We start from the raw sequence: 20168 nt of genomic DNA, 5'->3' as shown, positions 1-20168 counted from the left end.
GTCGGTCACTCAGATGCCCCTCCCTGATCTGAAAACACCCACCTTCCCCTCCACGGAACACAACTGATCAGATGCACATGGAAGTGCTTTCGGGAAAAGTCACCACGCAAACCCAGGGTTTATGGTTATGTCGAAGTACTTTACAACGACACTCGTCCTCCCATGCCTCTGAATTGAGGGTTCACCATGTGGGCGAGTACACCCTCTGCAGAACCTGAGCACATCCCTACCTGCAGGCCCCACTGTGAGGCCTCGTGTGCTGCCCGTGATCTCACCGCCGACAACTGCTTGCTACAGCTCGTTAGGCTCATGAAGATGACAGGCCGGCTGCACTTCTGGAGTCATCCAGTGTTTCAGAACCCTCACAAGCTCATTTTAAAAATGTACCTGTACCCAGATTTATTTTTCACACTCCAGGGCTGATTACTCACTGAAGAGCCTGACAAGTTTGTTCTAGAAATAGAATAAACCCTTCTCCAAGCACTTTACAGTGGCTATTTGCACTGGTCTATTTGATCTTCACAACAGCCCTGGAAAGTGGACAGGTGTTTTTCTTCTTCCCATTTTACAGATAAAGAAACCAAGACTCAGAAGAAAAGTCACCTGCCCAAGGTGACAAGATAAGGAACAGAAAGAGAACTAGAATGTGGAACTTAAGCCTCCTGGTCCACAGCCCTCCCCCCTGTGCCACACCACCCCTGGCGCTGTTGTAAGGACAGGCAGGTGGCGCTGGGGGGGGAGGGAGGTGAAAAATGCAAGACCAAGAAGGACCTGGCGATGATGTGGTAAAAGAAGGAGCAGAAAGACAGAAATCAGATACTTCTAGGGACACCTCAGCGAGGACAGCAATGGTGGAGGCAAACACCTGCTGAGCACTAGGGGCTGGAGGCACTGCGGCAGGATACTTCGGTGAAAAAAGAAATGTAGGAAAAAAAAACAAGAGAGAGGAAAGAGTTACAGAAAGATACTAACACCATCTTTGTCTTATTACTAATCTTTCAATATATGGTGACCAGTACTAAAATTTCTTACGAATTTTTCTAAGCCCTCTCTATACCCATCGTGAGGCTCCCCGAACGCACGACCCTGAGATTAAGCGTCAGATGCTCTAGTGCGGAGCCAGCCAGGCGCCCCTCCGTGAACTTTAGAAACAAAAGGCAGGAGCACCTAAATACACTCATGACCCTCCAGACAAGAGGAAAGAACGTTTTCCCGCTTCACAGATAACTAAACTATGATAAAGTAAGATCACACTGTTAATGAATCGATGAGAACTTAAAGCTATCTTCTGAGAGCACTTCGTCTCTTATTCTTAAATCTTACCCCAAAGAACTCCCCTACTCCCACCAGCTCCTGATCCTGGACTGCACCCTGCCATCTTTTTTCCACTCTGCCTCTCCAGGCAAGGGCGGCCCAGCGTGGAGTAAACTGCACAGAGCACCTTCCAGCTTCCTGCTCCTCTGCCCGATGCTCACATCTGCTTCTGCCTGGACCTCAAAGGACACCGACTCCCATAGTCCAAGAGCCTGCGCCCAGAAAGGAAGGTCCTCATACAGGAGGCCAAGAGAGGACAAGGGAGCTGATGGTGACCTCAGCTAACGGAGGAAGAAAGAAGCTTGTTTGCTTCATGACCATAGCCATTTCTTTTCTCAGTATATAAATATAACACATATAAATATGTAAGACCACCACTATGAGTTCAACGGAAAATGAACACACAGGATTCTGGAGAGGGGACCACAGATGACGAACACTGGGCCAGACTGTGAAGGCGCCTACCACAGTCCATCTCCTTAGGTGAGGAGACTAAAGCTAAGGACATTAAGAAGACTGGTCCAAGGACACAGGCCTCATAGAAATAACCAGAGCTCAAACACAGAACTGTTTGTTGGGTCCAGGTCCAAAGAAGTAGGTATGAGACCTGCAAACTTTAAAACTTCTACTTAGGGGGCGCCTGGGTGGCTCAGTCATTAAGCGTCCGCCTTCGGCTCAGGTCATGATCTCAGGGTCCTGGGATCGAGCCTCACGTTGGGCTCCCTGCTCAGTGGGGAGCCTGCTTCTCCCTCTCCTCTGCCCCTCCCCCGATCATGCGTGCATGCTTTCTCTCTCTCTGCCGAATAAATAAACAAAATCTTTAAAAAAAAAACAACTTCTATGTAGCTTTTTTCTATACGGCATATAAAGGGCAGATAGAAAACTTTACACACAGAGCAAAACATTTTCATTCCATTTTCCCAAATGAACCCCTTCTTTCTGACCTCAGCACTGGCTCCTCATCTCTTTTCTTTCTGCTACACTTACTCTAAGGTGCCTACCAAATCCCTTCTTCCTGGTCCCCTCTGGATCCATTTCTCTGGATCCATCTCGAAATGTTCCCACCTCAAATGCTTCTGTCCTACCTCCTCACCCTCCCACATCCGGTCACCTCTTCCACTCCTTCTTAGGTCTGGTGAGCTCAGCGTGCCGCCCTTCTAGCTCCGCGCCTACTGGCCCCTCTACCAGACTTCCGGACACTTTCTCAACCCTGGTCCTCCCTTCTCCGCTGCACCCTCCCCGCTGCTCCCAGGAACAGGTCACCCTTACCCACTACCCGCTTACTTTCATGTGCCCCAAGAAAACCTAGCTCACCACCATACCGTCAACCACATCCACACACCCCTCCCAGTCTAGATCTGTGTCTCTCTTCCAGCCCACTAAGTTGCAACATTAAGTGGTTAAAACTACCAAAAAAGTCTACTTATAAAATCACATGTCCTCACTGACCCAGTAATGTCATCGCCAGGATACACCAACAGGAAGAGCTCCACAGGGACACCCAAAAGCATGCAAGAGAACGTCCACTGCAACAGCATTCAGGATCACCAAAAACCCCAAAGCAGCCCAAATCAGCCATGGAATGGATTTGGAGATAACGACTTACTATAAAGCAATGAGGGCAAACTACTTCCACATACAACACAGGTGAATCTCACCAACGTTGGGACACTGAATGAAAAAGCCAGCCAGAAAATACATACTGGATACTTCCACTTAGAAAAGTCTCAAACAGGCAAGACTAATCTGGGACACTGAAGGCAGGGTTGGGGTTACATATGGGGAGAAGTGAAGGGGAAGTGATTGGGAAGGGATACAGGGGTGCTGGCAGTAATGTTCTATTTCTTGATTAAGGTGGCAGTGACAGGTTTGTTTGTTTTGGGAAAATTCACCAAGCTGCCCATGTATAATTTGTGCACTTCTCTGTATGGGTTACTTCAATAAAAACCTATTCTAAAGACACAAGAGGATGAGCTCTGAGTAATGTATACAATTGCTGAATCACTACACTGTACACTTGAAACTAACGTAACACTGCACGTTAATTATACTGGAATTAAAAAATAAATCATATACACACATGTGCACGTGGGATAGGTTACGATAGAAAGGTCTGAAACCCAACTGTGATGATGGTTACACAAGTCTATAAACTGAACATCTCTGAACTGTACAATTACAATGGGTGAATTTTGTAAAATATAAGTTTTACTTCAATAAAGCTTTTAAAATATATATATATATATTTATACATATATAATACTATACATATATATATACACACACACACATATATATAAATAAAAGACATTGGGTCACAAAATGTAAACTCAATGAAGACACGGACTTTGCTTGTGAGGATTATATGTCTAGCCCCAATATACAGACAAGCTCAAAAAGTGTCCGTTGAATGGGGGCAAAACTCGGATCCGCCAAAACGTTAACTCTTGAGAGCTTCACTACTTAAAATCTCCTTGCAGGAAGTTTTAGTGACAGTTACGGAATAGAACTAAAGGCCCTTATTTCAGTCTATTTCCATCTTTTGCTTCCCCAGCAAAACAGTGGTTAAGAACACAGACTCTATGAGTTCAAATCCTGGCCCCATCGCTTACTGACTATATGACCCTGAGCAAGTGACTCTTTGTGCCTCGGTTTCTTTATTCTGGAAAATGGAGACAGTTAATAATACCCACCTCAAAGGGTTGTTATAAAGGATACATGTGTTAATTTTCACCAAGTAAGCACTATACAAATGTTTGGGAAATAAAGAAGCTCTTTCCCCTGAAAGAAACAGAGCAGACTTTTTTTGGAGGGGAAGAATGCGAGTTCTGGTGTTTTACCTGATGAAACGTGTACTTGAACAAGAGCGTCAAAAACTCCACCACGGGGAACTGGGAGTAGGACTCGATTCTTCTCAGGTGGACACTCACAAAGAGCCGCAGGAAGTCAGTGAACTTCTCGATGTAGCTAAGTAAGACAAGAAGACGAAGGGTGACTCTCAAAATCCCAGCCACCTCCCTGGAAGAAAACTCAAATTCAATCCAAATTTCTTTCAGTACAGAACTATACAGATTTAAAATATATTTTCAGTTAAAAATAGAAAGGCCTACAACAATTACCTACAGGTCAGGCAACCCTTCATTCCATTACCACCTGAAACATAGCAGAAAAGCAACTTTAATCCTCAGACACTATCTATTAAGGCATCTTATCAACTAGCGCTCTCACGGTTTCTAACTCCTTCACGTTACGACCCAGTTCAAGGGACAGGACATGGGACTAGAAAGCCAATGGGCAGAGCACGTACATCATTTCAGTGTGTTAAGTCTGGAAGGCTGGTTGTCTTTGCTAAGAGGCCAAAATACTAAAATGAATGTGCTGAGAACAAAAACAAAACAAGGCTAGACCAAAGGCATGGCATCTAGGTAAAGTATATGCAGGCTTGCAACCTAATGCGCATTCTTCCCCCACCCTCTGGCTCCCAGTGCTAATTAAACACAAGTACACCCCAGTGCACTCTGAAAGTGATTGCAGAAATAAGGGAGGAGGGAGGCCTGAGCTGGACAGGCCTCGGGGATAACGGAGTCTGGTGCTTCATTGGCCAGACGAGGCCCAGGGAGATACAGTGACCCCCCCCCCGCCCCGAGGTCGCTGAGCCAGCTCACGGCAGAGTGGGACCCCCATCCACTCCCACGCCAGTGCTCTTTCCTTTCACAGCACAGTGACTCCCCAATTCATGTGTATTCACAGTATCATTTCCCAGAGAAGTGTGGGTCCCAGCTGCAAGGATAAGAGACTGCTGTTACTGAACACACAGCACATCATCACTCTCACATTTCAGAAACTGTCATTGTAAGCCCCTCAATACCAAAAGGTGATTAGAAAATGAGATGGACATACCCTCATAAATCACATTTCAGAGACCGATAAGCAAAGATAAAGACTCACTACAGGCCTTAGTCAAAAATGAATTAATGGCTACAGGCAATTCTGAAACTCACCGCTCAAAAAGCTTTTTTTTTTGTTTTTTTTTTTTGGAAAGCAAGATTATGCAAAATAATAAAGGGAGGAGAAAAAGACTACTACTCAGAAGAGCAAAATCGACCCATAAATCAAATGTCCCCTACCGTTTCTGGGACCCAGCACCCTGAGGGCAGCCAACCCACCTAGCTGACCTCCACACGGCTAGTAGCTAACACGGACATGTGTAAGCTTTTTTGCAGTTTAAAAAAAAAAAACAAAAACCTTTAATTTGCTTGATAAGGGGAATGGCCATCTCTGTGGATCAGACCAAACCCTCGAAACACTTAGTAAGGCATTCAAATCGACTGTTTTTAGAGAGAGTCAAGTACGAGGAGCCTTCTCTCCGATGCCTTGGATCGTGACTACTCAAGAGCGGGAGCTCCTCCTTCCGCGCTCTGCTTCTCACATGATCTTTTGCTGTGGCTACTCAGAGCCGTCATTAGGAAGACGCACTCGATTCCCCGCCACCCATAAAATAAAGAGAAGTCTTGGGTAAATGCCGCACTGCCTCCATTTTATTTTACTCTCCAACCCAATTTTTGAAGCATAAAGACAAGGGCCGTTCGGTAGCTGAAACTCTGATTTTATTTCACCTCATTTTCTTTCCCTTGCCCACCTTCTGGTACAGGTGCTAATGAGCAGTGGAAGGTTAGAAACAGGCACTAGAGGAAAGAGGAGCAGAGGCCCTGGGTCAGAAGCTCCTAAACAACTGAGAATGGACTTAGCTGTTTAGAATTAGTGGGCAGGGGGCCAGAGCCAGGAAGCAAGCACACAGTACTGTTCAGGTCACCTTTCTGCTTCCGGGCACCTCTCAGCTTTCTCAGGGCAAGAGGAAGCATAGGATTAAAATATAAAACCAAAAGCACAAAAGTTACACGTAACAAAAGCATTACACGGATACCCCGTGAGCACATTTCTCTACCGCCCGAACGTGAGCCATCACGAACAGTGTGCTACAAGTAAAACTCAAAACAACGGATACCTGACAGTTGGTGCGAGCAGCTGGACTTTTTGTTAACATATGAAAATACAGCCTTTCTTAACCAAAGCTAGAAAGGATATAAAATTGTGTGTTTGCATACTGATGCCTTTGCATTCATGGAGAAAGCTATTACAAAATAATGAAAAATAAAACCAACATATCACCATACGGATGAGCTCTTTTGTGATTATACAAAGAAAATTTCACACGACGCTTGTTTACAATGAACCAAACCAAAAGAATCTTATGAATCCACATTTTTAACTTTAGAAAACCCTTAATAAAATTGCTAAACTTAAAAAGCACTAAGACGGTCTTTAAGCACTCGACTTTATATTCTGCTACTTACTCTAAGGAAAAGGAAAATGCCTTAACTCTGCGTCGCTTAAGAACAAAAAACAAGCCAAGGAACATGGATTACAATATTAACAATATTTGCTGCCTGGCCATCTATAAATATTTTCTAACTCAATATGATTTATCCGCCTGCGTGTAAGTTTCCAATGCTCCCTCTAGCTTGTACACGACAGTGGCATCGCATCACGGAAAGCTGTAGGACAGATCAATGACATCACCCACAGGACCACGCCTCAGGGTCCCGTGGTGGAGTCGTCTTTTGGAGCGCTTCGGAAAGAAAAGCAAGGTCATTTCGGCTCCACTCCCGGGGAGGGAACAGAGAAACCCACGTGTGTGTCACGTGCCACATTAATGCGTGCCCTTATTCACACCTCTCTCTCTGGCTGGCAGTGTGCCATCTGTACGAAGCTGAAAGGAACAACATTCCTCTACGCTGCACAATTCCACTGGGGAAAAGTATAAAAACTGACGGGCGACGTCAAGTGCAAAGGGGGGAGTAGAGCTCCTGTACCTCCACGGCCTCCTCTCACGTTCCTGGCTACGCACGAGCAGCAGACTGGGCTCCTGCGCCACCTCAGACCTGCAGGCGAATCGTGAGGACGGGGCGGGGGAGAGGGCGGAAGGGAGGACACAGGAGGCAGAAGGGCGAAAAGACATCACACCTACACAATCCACAGTCACTTTCCCAGCTCGACTCAGCCCCCTAGCCACCCTAGCCCTTCCGGCTAAGCTCAGACTTACTGGTACACACCTACCTGCCCGTTCCTCGTCAGGAGCCCCACACTCTGAAACCAAAGAGGATTACAGACACTATGCAGCACACCGCGATACACAGTCACGGCCCCTTCTCAGGACATGGCCGACTCCACACCTGTGTTCATTACCTCTCATCGAGTTCTTCCAGCCTGCTCTTCACCGTGTGGGCATTGTTATCCTTGGTGATTTTCTGCAGGAGGTAGAAAGTCTGCTGGAACATACGTAGTAAATACTCCTCGAATTCCATAGGCACACAGTTCTTGGACATGAGTTCATTGATGCAGGACATGGCCAGGACCCCAAGCCGGCCGCGCTCCTGACCCAACACACAGTTCTGGCTGCTGCCGTTAACTGATGCCATCTTTCTGGCCCGGATGTCACAGCCAAAGCGCGCAAAGTGGAAGATGGTGGTTAGGAGGGATGGGGTGATGCTGGCAGACAGAGGAATCCAACTGAAGAGGTGGGCCAGGCACTCCAAGGCCAGGGAACAGATATACTCACTCTCCGCATCAAGGATGGGGATTGGCTGGTTCAACAGTTTGGCTGAACTAGGACTCTGCAACAGGTTACTCAGTAAGTCACCTGGAAATACAAAAAGCTTTTAACATACACACTATCGAGTCTCTTACAAACACATTTACCTACAACAGAGAGAAAGTAAAAGCCATCTTTCATTAAGCTCCATATTAAAGAGACCTACAGAAATGTAAAATAAAGCCACTCACACTCCTCCGTGCTCAGTAAATTTTTGTTTGCTTTGGAGAATGTATTTTTCATGAAAACATATCATTTGTTTATATGTAGAGTTTATCACAGTTCTTTTTAAATGAATCAACGTAGGGCGCCTGAGTGGCTCTGTCAGTTAAGCGTCTGCCTTCGGCTCAAGTCATGATCCGGGGTCCTGGGATCGAGCCCCACATCAGGCTCCCTGCTCAGCGGGGAGCTTGCGTCTCCCTCTGCCCTTCCCCTGCTCATGTTCGCTCTCTCTCCAATAAATTAAAAAAAAAAATCTTAAAAGAATCAATGTAAAGGTTCCCAGTGTTAATATCAACAGATATAACCCACAAAGCTCTTTGAGGACCTCGATAATTTTTAGGAATAAAGGGATCTGGATGGCAGGGTAGGCAAAATGGGTGAAGGGAGTCAAAAGATACAAACTTCCAGTTATAAGATAAAGAAGTACTGAGGATGTCATGTAGTGTTGTGACTATAGTTAGTTAACAACACCGTATTATATATTTGAAAGTTGCTAGGAGAGTAAATTTTAAAAGTTCTCATCATAAGAAAAAAAAATTTAACTATGTGTGGTAAAGGATGTTAACTTTCTCTTGCTATCAGTCTGCAACATTTAACACATATCAAATCATTAAGTTGTACGCCTGAAATATATTGTCAATTATATTTCAATTTTAAAAAAAGAATAAATGGGTCCAGAGACTAAAACTTTTGAGAACTACTGGGCTACATGAGGTTAGGTCTACCATCAGCACAATCTGGGAGCTTGTCAGAAATACAAATTGTCAGGCCCCACCCCACATGTACTGTGGAAGATCCTGGAGGGGCGCTGGCCCAGAAACCTGTTTTTACTCTCCAAGAGGTGATTCTTATGCTTAATTTTTTTACGTGTTTTTTTTTAAGTTTTTATTTTAATCACCCTGTGCTCATCACAAGTACACTCCTTAATCCCCACCACCCATTTCACCCATCCCCCATCCACCTCCCCTCTGGTAAACACCAGTTTGTTCTCTATAGTTAAGAGTCTGTTTCTTGGTTTGCCTCTTTTTCCTTTCCTCGCTTGTTTTGCTTCCGAAATTCTACACATGTGTGAAATCATATGGTATCTGTCCTCTCTGACTGACTTATTTCACTTAACATTATACTCTCTAGCTCTGTCCATGTCATTGCAAAAGGCGAGAATTCATTTTTTTATGGCTGAACAATATTCCATTGTATATATATATATCACATCTTCTTTATCCATTCATCAATTGATAGACACCTGGGCTGCTTCCATATCTTGGCTATTATAAATAATGCTGCTATAAACATAGCATCCCTTTGAATTCGTGTCTTTGTATTCTTTGTGTAAATACTCGGTAGTGTGATTGCTGGATCATGGGGTAGTTCTATTCTGAACTTTCTGAGGAACCTCCAACATGCTTGCTTCATTTTGAGAAGCAGCGGACTAAAGGAAGTCATAGAAAATGAAATGGGATTGCAAAAATGCTATAAAATGATTTAAGAGGACAAAAGACAAATATTCAAACCTGTAACAAGAAAAAAACTTCCCTGAAATAAAGAGGTGTGTATACAAAAGAAAGGGGCTTATTCTGCCCCAAGAAGAAATGATAAAGACTAATCGATACTAAGAATTTTAGGAATAAGGAAGAAATGTAGGCAAAAACAGCACATACACAAGGGAGAAAACACCGCGTTCAGACTTCCCACAGTACACAAGAAGCCAAACAGCAGTACTATGTCCACAAGTGCTGGGGCAGGGAATAACTTAACCCAAAGCTCTCCTGAGTACAAAGGAAGACGACATCTTCTCAAACACAGAAACTCAAATGATATATTGCCCACAAACTCTTTTTTTTTTTTTAAGATTTTATTTATTCATTTGAGAGAGAGTAAGAGAGAATGTGTGCACGAGTGGGGGAGGGGGGCAGAGGGAGAAGCAGACTCCCTGCTGAGCAGGGAACCTGATGCAGGGATGCAGGGCTTGGATCCCAGGACCCCAGGATCAGGATCAGGACCTGAGCCAAAGGCAGATGCTTAACCGAATGAGCCACCCAGGACCCCGACCCTACCCCACAAACTCTTCTTAAGGAGGAGACTGAATAGTGAAACCATGCAAATAAAGCAATAAATAAAAATGAAGAATTAAAGGAATGGAACAGCTGTGCCAAGGGGACTAGAGCAAGCACTGAATTAAATATAGACTCAAGACTAAACATATGTACGAGTCTCAGAGGGTGTGCTAGCTAACTCTTCTTTCACAACAAGAAGTCTCAAAATATATGGGCTGGAATTAAAACATGTAGTAAGAAATTGGGCTTTTCATCTTTTTTTTCTTAATCCTAGAGGTATCTTTTACAAACCAATATTCCTTGTGGAAAAAGCAATTCTTTTTGTTTTAAAACCTCTTGCTAAACTCAGGCAAAACTGCAATTTGTTTTTATTAAAGATAAAACTGAGGGCATCTGGCTGGCTTAGTCAGAAGAGTATGGGACTCTTGATCTCGGGGTCGTGAGTTCAAGCCCCATGTTGGGTATAGAGAGATTACTTAAAAATACAATCTCTAAAAAACTAAAAATAAAAAAAAATAAAAATGTATACGATGCTACTTTGTCTTTTGATTTAGCTTACTCTCTCCATAACTACATATAAAGAGGCACCTGGAATGGTGTTATTTCTGGATGGTGGAATACTGGCTACATTTTTACACTGTATTTTGTGCTGTACAGCAGCGGTTCTCAAACATTTTGGCCCCAGAACCCCTTCACACTCTTAGAAATTACTGAGGATGCCAAAGAACTTTTGTTTATGCAGGTTATTTCTGTTGATATTCGTCACATAGAAATTAAAACTGAAGTTTTCAAATATTCTAAATATTTTAAATAATAAATGCATTACATGTTAGCATAAAATATTTTTAAATGAAGAAAATGTATTTTGCCGCCAAAAAATAAGTGAGAAGAGTAGCACTGTTTGTACATTTTTGGAAATCTCTGTAATGTCTGTCTGGCTTAAAAGAAGATAGACTCATCTGCTTCAATCTGTTGCAATATGCTGTTTTCGCTGAACTACATGGAGAAAACAGCTTCATACAGATATGCAACTGACAAAGACTAATGCGTTTCTGCGGACTTCCTAGGTGACTATAGCTGTTCTTTAATACGATGTAAAAATGTCACTACTAGTAATTTCTTAAAAGTTAATTGCAACGTGGGATCTGAATGAGTTCAATTCAGTATACTCATGAGAGAAGGAGTAAAAATGACAACGACGTATTAGTATTCTTATAGACATATTTGACCTTTGGGACCCCTGAAAGGGCTTGTGGGACCTCCAGGGCCCCTAGATCTATTGAGAACTCCTGCCTTACACTAATGCAGGATGAACACGAACAGATTAGTTAACCTTTCTCAGCCTCATCTCCTCGGCCATTAAAATGAGGATTTTTGTGATTTATTAAAAGTAGATCAAAAAGTTGTCCCCTGACATCTTATATTGTAAGGTGTTCACCGGCTTCCGTCCTAAAAGAGCCGCATTTTTTAAAAAAGAGTTTATTTATTTGAGAGAGGAAGAAAGAGAGCACTGGAGGGATAGAGGGAGAGAATCTTCAAGCAGACTCCCCACTGAGCGTAGAAGAGCCCACATGGGCTAGATCCCACGACCCATGAGATCATGACCTAAGGCGAGTCAGGCGCCCCGAAAGAGCTGCATTTAACACTAGAGGAGACTCATCATGATCTCAGCTACCCACACTGATAATCGGAGGACCTGGTTTCAAGGAGCACTGCAAGAAGGATGTTCAGGTACAGTCTGCAAATATTTATCCAGTTTGTTACTGGATTAATAAGGTGATTCTTGAATTGCTATAGTGGCTGTCGAGTCATATGTACAACTTTCTCTCATTCAATGGCAGTGGCGGTTTCTGGCATTGCTTTTCTCATCATTCATGAACTGGTGGCCATTTATGGAAGATGCCAGAGTCAGAGAAATCACCACTACCCAACTAGAAGAATTATCAGCACAGAGAATCAACCAGGATTAAATGGAGGCTTTAGCAAAGGAGGAACCAACACACATCTCTGGGCCCCTGGACCTATTTAAAGTCTCTTGAACATTTTTAAATAGAAATAAATTGTGGGGGGCGCCTGGGTGGCTCAGTAGCTAAGCGTCTGCCTTAGGCCCAGGGCGTGATCCCAGGGTCCTGGGATCAACCCCATATCGGGCTCCCTGCTCTGCTGGAAGCCTGCTTCTTCCTCTCCCACTCCCCCTGCTTGTGTTCCCTCTCTCACTGGCTGTGTCTCTCTCTGTCAAATAAATAAATAAAATCTTAAAGAAAAGAAAAGAAAAAAGAAAATTGTGGCTTTAATAACAAAAACAAAACAAAAAAGTTGTCCCTACTCTTTAGCTTAGAAGAATTTTTCCAGAATAGGATTGCTAAAGGGGTGGGGGGTGGAGAGCAAAACAACAATAATTATGTGACGAACAACTCCCATTTGAAGTGCTATTATTACACGCATAGTGCTGCACTAAGCACTTTACAGACATATTTCATGCTCATAGCTCTAAGGTACGTATTATCTGCATTTACAAACTGTTAGAATAACTAAGATACAGAGAGATTAAGCATTTCCCCCATGTTCCTCAGCTAGTAAGTAGAGCTGAAACAGAAACCGAGATCTAGCCCCTAAGCCTATGCTCCTTCCCCAAAAGCAGGTCAAAGGAAAGATCATGCAGCCAGGAAAAGTGATCTGGAAGAGAGCTAATATTCAAATGCAGAAAAATATGCATGATCCGAAGTCCTGAGTAAAACAGCATGTACGCCACGACCTCAACTTCAGAAAGATACAGGCACAAGAGCAAACGCTGAACGGGGTGATGCAAAGATAAAAATTATTTAAGTGGTTAAGACAACTAATTATTTTTCTCCCCTCAAAACAAGAATCTCTGAAGGCTGTTCTCAATGAAAATGATTTTATTCAATTTTAAATGCCCCAAAGTCTTTTAGCAGGTTACAAAGAGTTTCTCAAAAATGGTATTTTAATGGAAATGGGAAGGAATTCCCCAGAACAGAGGGACTCTGCTTCATGCCGCAGCGTGAATGCCAATGCAAACCCGAGAGAACAAGCTACCTACGCAAGCGAGTACACCTTGACAATAACGCCTGCGGACGACTTCAGCTTCTCTAGACTGGGCCCGGCTCTGGCGGCAGCACACAACCCCTGCCAAGAGGTCGTGGACAACTCTGGTGGAAGCGATCCACATGGGTTAAGCATTCATGCAAAGATCCCTTTGGCTTTTTTACTTTTTTAATTATTAAAATCTCATGTTTTCTATTCAGTTCTACATTTACTAACTCCGAGTTTCTCAACCTCAGCACTACTGACATTCGGCACTGGATAAATAATTCTTTATTGTTCTGTGCATCGTGGGATATTGAGCAGCACCCGCGGCTTCCACTCATCAGATGCCAGTCGTACCCTCTCCTCTCGTTCTGTTATCCAAAGTATTTCTCCATGTTGCCAAAGAGCCCCTGCAGGGCAAAATTCGCCCCAAATGAGAACGAAGGGTCTATCTCACTGTAGCCTCAATCCAGCAAAATGGGGAGAGACTCCATTCAAGGAGCCTGAGGGAGAAAATGAGCTCACAGGAGTTGAGTGGCCCTCCCCGTGCCATCTTCCTACAAGTAGCTTATAAGGGGATATGTGAAAAGATTTGCAAGTGCACAAAGACCTGCGATGTACAGAATCAGGGAGAAAACAGAAAGGTATAAACTGGTCTCTAACCATCTGAGCTCCCCAGAAACCTGCCATTGCCGGTATATGTACAGATCCGCCCTCGACAGGATGCGCCATGCAGACGGGAAACACTGGGTCTCATGTTTCATCGCAGTACGACAAAAGCGAACTCAGAATCTCAGTTACTTACACCATTTCATTTCGTTCACTGCCTCCTCCCTGACCCCCAACTTGTCCCAGCAGAAAGAGGTGAGGACAAGAGGAGACTAAGGAAGAAAGAGGGCTGAGGCTGCCCCAGTGCAGCAGGAAGCCACAGCCCCAGCGTGCGGAGGGCACAGCTACGTCTTCCCCCATTCAGTCCTCAGAGGACTGCTGCTCTCCTTTCACAGCCCAGGAAGCCAGCAGTCAGGGAAGGCACAGAGAGTACGTGGCAGAGCCAGGGCTCTAACCTAGGGGAAGAAGGAGGCGGGCAGATGTGCGGAGAGTGGCAGAGAAAGCAAACTTAGGACGAAGACCACGCACCGAGGCTCAGATGGGTTTCCGTCCCTGCTCTGACACGTACTGGCGATGGGACTCCCCCACCATGAACCCCAGTTTTCTTGTTTGTAAACGAGAGACAAAACCATCATCTAGGGGCACCTGGGTGGCTCAGCCGTTAAGCGTCTGCCTTCGGCTCAGGTCATGATCCCAGGGTCCTGGGATCGAGCCCCGCATCAGGCACCCTCTCCCCCTGCCTGCTGCTCCCCCTACTTGTGCTTGCTCTCCCTGTCAAACAAATAAATAAATAAAATCTTTAAAAAACAAAAACAAAAAAATCCATCATCTACTTCACAGGATTCTGGTCTAATGAGGCAAGTTTAAAAGATATGGCAACAGTTTGAGGAACTACTCTGAGAAGCAGACCACAAGCACCAAGTTTTTTCTACATCCAGACTGTTAGAGTAGCCGTTGCAGGCACTAGTTCCTGGCCTTTGTTCTTTGAAAGTGATCAGACCAAAAACGATGTTACCAGAAAGCTTATGAGGAAAAAAAACGCCAAAAGCCACAAGGCTGCCAGAGGGCTGCATGGGCAGAGAGAGGCACCGGGCAGAAAGAGGCGGGCAGGGAGTGCCGACTAAAGGTGGGGGGGAGGAATGGGTGGAGTATCTGGTTTACTCACTGGGTTTCCTTCACTCACTAAGGTTTCTCAGAATGATTTTCCTCCACAACAGGGAGCTTATGGTCACTAAAGCTAAACAATCTTCTAGAAGTTTTACTGCTTCACTTGCCGTCTTCAGTGCACAGAGGCAGTTGAGCAAAACCATCAAAACAAATGTTAATTAAATCATCAGCACTGTCCAAATAATGGAACAAGATCTGACAGCTTCGCTTGCAACTGTCATAAAGACAAAAAAGGCGTATCACATGAACGTGTAAGCCTATTGTTTTTAACGAGAAGTACGCCAGCTTAAAAGCCTCCTTCACTTCCCAGGCCCCCAACAGTCTCCATTTATTTTGCCTTTTCTCAAATACTAAAATTCAAGACTTCAAAAATGTTTGAATAGTGCCTAAGAGGCCATTTTCAAGAAGTACGCACCACACTTTGAGGTTTTGTTTTTATGGAAATGTCGAGTTAGTTCAGACTGTTTTACCTCGCCTCATCAACAAAACCTACGCAGCGCAGCAGAGAGGCAAGCATAGATTTTTGATTTGTATTATCTGATAGTCCCCAACCTGGCCTCCAGGAAAAGAGATCTACCAAAGTAGAAACGGAGTTTGCTCAGAACATGCAGCTGAACAAAGCCAGTTAACACAGCTTTTGGCATTGGAAAAGGATCTCTGTAAAACAAGTTTTACTAGAGCAAACTGGCTGCTAAGCCAGCATTCACCTTCCTCAAACCAAATGCGATCCAGCAGAACTCATCTTCACAAACGATTATTTAAATGAAATGACACATTTTAAGATCAGCCAAACTGCAGGAGATTCCAAAGCGTACACTCATAAAAATCAAAGCTCTGCCTCATTTGCAATTTTTTTCTTTAATCATCAAATATTGCAAAATATAAATCTGCTAAGTCATCTCAAGTATCCACGTTGAAAATGAAAGTCTGCTACCAAGTACAAATAAAGTTCAGATCCCTGTCGGCTTTTAATACACTCTCAAACTTTGTAACAGTGTTTAATCTAACAAGTATGACAAATGACTCTCTTAACAGTTTTTAATCCAAGTATGATAAATGGAATTTGGAATAAATCAGTACACTATGAGCTGTCCTCCAAACGTCATGCTGTAATTTCAGCTCCACAGTAGCTCTGCAAGAATTTTAACTTCCACTTATTCACAACAACAGGCTACATGAAACAGCTCAGGCCTGGAGGGGTCTGATTTCAACAGCCCGTTTCCTGGGGTAAAGGAAAAGATGGGGAAATCTTTCTCATCAGCCATACCAACCTTTACAGTAGAGGAAGAAATGTGTGCAATTCACAGGACGTACTCTACTTGAAAAGCATCTGTGATCGTTCAGTGTAAACACAAGCATTCAGAAACTCAAAGTTTCTGCTCAGACACAACTTCCTCTTTCTAGCTATCCTTGAAAGTAGCCATTTTTAGGCGAACTGCACTTTGACTTTTGAAAAAGGTATTAACAGAACTGTGGCTAATTAGCCACCAGTAAACGACTTAGTGACACTGCAAATATGCCCACGCATGATCAAATTATTCTGAACCGATGTAAAGTCAATGCTGATTACTGCACACGGATCTCATCTTCCCCTAGCCCAGTAGGGAAGAAAGCCCTCCACATCCTCTTCCTCCCTTTACCCCCTCCTCTTTCAGGAAGCCAACCAGCTCCTGCGACCTTGACCCCTGCGTCACTGCACAGCAGACCTGTCAAGCCCACGGGCACACGCCAACCCCAGCATAAGCAATACACCATGAGATGTGAGAAAAATCAAAAAACAAACCAGAAGAGACAACGAACAGCTATAAACTGAAGGGGACAGAGGGGGATGACAGAAGATCAAAGGTGTCATATTTCTGACGGGTAAGGAAGAAACAACATAAGTTGTTCAAAATATACTGGGAAGTACAAGTCCTTACAAAGATCTACACAGATCTAGCTCCTCCGAAAACATGGGCAGAAAGGCCAAAACTAGATCGAGGAAGAATCAGCATCTGTATCTGGCATAGGTGAGCAATCGCTACCCCATCGACACCCCAAACTGCATTTAAAAAGAGGAACAGCATACGTGGTGGGCAGACCATACCACTTTCTCCTGAGGTCGGGGATGGTGGTGGGGTGGCAGCAGTGACGCTGTGTTTGTCCCAGACAGTCTCCAAGATACCTATCAAGAAAGGAGAAACTGAGTTTAAGAGAGAAATGAAGTCTAACCTATGAAAATCAGATTGAGAAAAATGATCTCGTATCTCCGATCAAACATCAGTATTTAAGCATCCCTCTCTCCATTGCATGTCCAACTGGACACGCCTGGACAATACCACTCAGATGTTCCAAACTCCATTCATCATCCCCCACAGACCTGCCGCTATTGCTCATGCTCCCCACCCAGCCAACAGCACCGTCCCACACGATCCCGGCCTCAGGCCTCTGCTGCCCTTGCCCCCACCCCCACACAAGGATGCTGAACTGTGCGTCACTCCTTCCACATCAAACTCTGACCTGCTCTCCTCCTTCCACTCCAAACTTGACCTTCCCCCCAGACTGACAGCTGCTATCTGTCCCTCAGAGCTACACCCAGCTGTCATCTTTCCCAGAAAGTTTTGTCTGCTCAGTTCTGCCTGCATGTAAAACACACCTCTACTGTAACTCTTAACACGCTGGCTTTAGCGGTCTTTCTCCCGGACTAGAGTAACCCATACTAGAGGCAGAGACGGTGTTTTATTCCTCTCTGTATCTCTTTACAGAACCTACCACATAACATGATGAATCGTAAAAGCTTTTGAAAATACTGTGTTTTCAAAAATACTTAATACTATAATACAGATGACCCTTGATGTATCACACTGTGAAAAAGAAGCCAGACACAAAAGGCCACACATTGTATGATTTCTTTTTTATGAAAAGGCCAAATAGGAAAATCCGTAGAGACAGATCAGCAATTGCCAGAGGTTCAATGGGGGGTGAAGGGCGGTAAGAAAAATGTTCTGGAATTAGATGGTATGATCGTTCTGCAACCTTATGAATATATTAAAAACCACCGAGTTGTAACACTGTAAAACGGTAGATTTTATGCTATGTGAACGAATCCCAATTTTGAAAATTTTAATGTCTGCACAGTAGGATACAGAGGTATCAGACTCGGGCCTTGACTGCAGAAATGTAACCTCTACTTAGGGGGAATCACTAAATGTGCTCTGAATGAAATGCTCTGAGGTGTGGGTTTCCCCTATGGATGTGGGGGAGGCCAAGGGGCAAATGACAAGTTTACTTTTAATCAAGCATCCTTCACCGATTTTAAGTGCCCACTGCAAGTCTGCACCTCTGTAACCCCTACAAAAGAAAAAAGTTCCTAGATATCCAAGAAGAAAGCCAGGCAGAGGAGCTGGAAATAAAAAGGCCTTTTTCACTGCAACGCCCCTTCAACCCCCCCCCTCCCCACTGCCTCAAAGGTCCCGGGGCCAGGGCTGCACCTGTGCCCTCTCCTGAGCAGCCCGGCCCTCCTGGGCCAACGCGCTCCACTCTCGCCCCACCTTCCTGTCTCACTCTGCAGTTTGCTTTTGCTTTCTGTTTATTCTTACTCCCCACCAGCCGTCATGAGGCTCTGATAAAACAGACAAGATGACGAAGAAACTACAACTACAACCTTCTCTGCACAACATTTGCAACTTTCCCATCTTCCTCTCCTCCAACTTCTCTTGATCTTAAATTCAAATCCTTTTCAATAAGGTGCTTACCACCCACCTTCCTGAGAATGCAGAACTTGGCATTTCAATCACATCCCTGCGGCCTCATTAATCAACATTCCAGGGCGGGCCAATCCATACAGACAGTAAAGGAAGTAGGTCACAAGCACGTTTGGAGGTGCTATCGCGGGCGGGACACCGCGCCCGCCGGAGATAGTACGTGCCACATTCTCTGTTCCTCAGCTCCGTCACAGTCACAGCTAGAACGACTGCTCATGACCGCGGAGCGCCAGCGCCACACGGCTCACCTGTCAGCAGCCCGAGCACGGCCTGCACCTGGTCCAGCAGCAGCTTCCGCAGCTCCTCCTTCCGAGCCACACTGAGGTCCTCTCGGGGACAAGCCAGCTCTTCCGAAGTCGTCTTCAACATGATCAGCCCGAGGGGGGTTGTCACAGGGGACTGGATCAACTGCAGGGAAAAGAGAGTTCTGAGCAGGCTGTCTGACCGACGAAGGTACAAGGAGGGCGGAGGAACATTAAACCTCAAAGTCCCTCCACGCGCTGAATCTCGCAGGCACGGGCCGCATCGCTCAGGGCTCACAGTCCATTCAGGTACCTTCTGTAGCCATTCACAGTGTATTCTCATCTTAGAGATTCTAACCATGAACACAATCTCTTTTACACCTAGCATGACAATTTTTTTACATGTCCGCATTCCCAACAGAGCCCTGGTCTCTTAGCCCAGACTGATGTATTAGCGACAGAGAAATGTGTGAACCAATTAGTGATATCTTTCCAACATTTGGGTGTTAAATCAATTCTGCATTTCTAAGCGTTGCATGCTTCATGAAAGTTCAAGATTAAACATGTGGCAGAGCAGAAACATGCATACACGTCATTCACCCATGACTTCATCATCAACTACGGTCAGGATTTTGCAAATACCTACACAGCGAACTTTAGTTCTCTATCACCTGCAATATCCACTATGCTGTAATAGTTGCCTTAAGCAAGAGACAGAAAAAGGTACACCTTCAACAGCATAACCCTATTTAGATCTTTCTAACCAACTTCAGAAATCCAAAGCATTACTTACTATTCATTTTTTGGTTTCCAGAAACGGTAAAAGCAAGTTGCCACTAAAATTCTGTTCACTTATAGGCTATGATCTGTTACAGGGCACACAACTGAAGGAATACTTGACCATCTTCTTTAATCATAATAATAAGTTGTTTGGGGGCGTCTGGGTGGCTCAGTCGTTAAACGCCTGCCTTCAGCTCAGGTCATGGTCCCAGGGTCCTGGGATCAAGCCCCACATCGGGCTCCCTGCATGGTGGGAAGCTTGCTTCTCCCTCTCCCTCTGTGGCTCCCCCTGCTTGTGTGCTCTCTCTCTCTCTCCCAAATAAATAAATAAAATCTT

At 44.6% G+C, this 20168-nt stretch overlaps 1 protein-coding gene across 2 annotated transcripts in view; it reads right to left on the bottom strand.

Annotated features, from left to right (window-relative positions):
• Positions 1-20168, bottom strand: part of XPO6 (exportin 6) — a 100723-nt gene that overhangs the window by 42533 nt on the left and 38022 nt on the right. For both annotated transcript variants that reach the window (XM_045775247.2, XM_045775246.2), the window contains exons 5-8: positions 19058-19217; positions 17153-17230; positions 7561-8014; positions 4155-4281 (exon numbers count right to left, since the gene is read on the bottom strand). In XM_045775247.2, coding sequence (XP_045631203.1) covers positions 4155-4281; positions 7561-8014; positions 17153-17230; positions 19058-19217 — 819 coding nt within the window. The remainder of the gene's footprint in view (positions 1-4154; positions 4282-7560; positions 8015-17152; positions 17231-19057; positions 19218-20168) is intronic.

The sequence above is a fragment of the Ursus americanus genome, chromosome 2, assembly GCF_024610735.1.
Source record: "Ursus americanus isolate L20-20 chromosome 2, mUrsAme1.1.p, whole genome shotgun sequence".
NCBI lineage: Eukaryota > Metazoa > Chordata > Mammalia > Carnivora > Ursidae > Ursus > Ursus americanus.
Note: the sequence above shows the minus strand (reverse complement) of the source record. Positions and strands in the feature narration are given on the sequence as shown.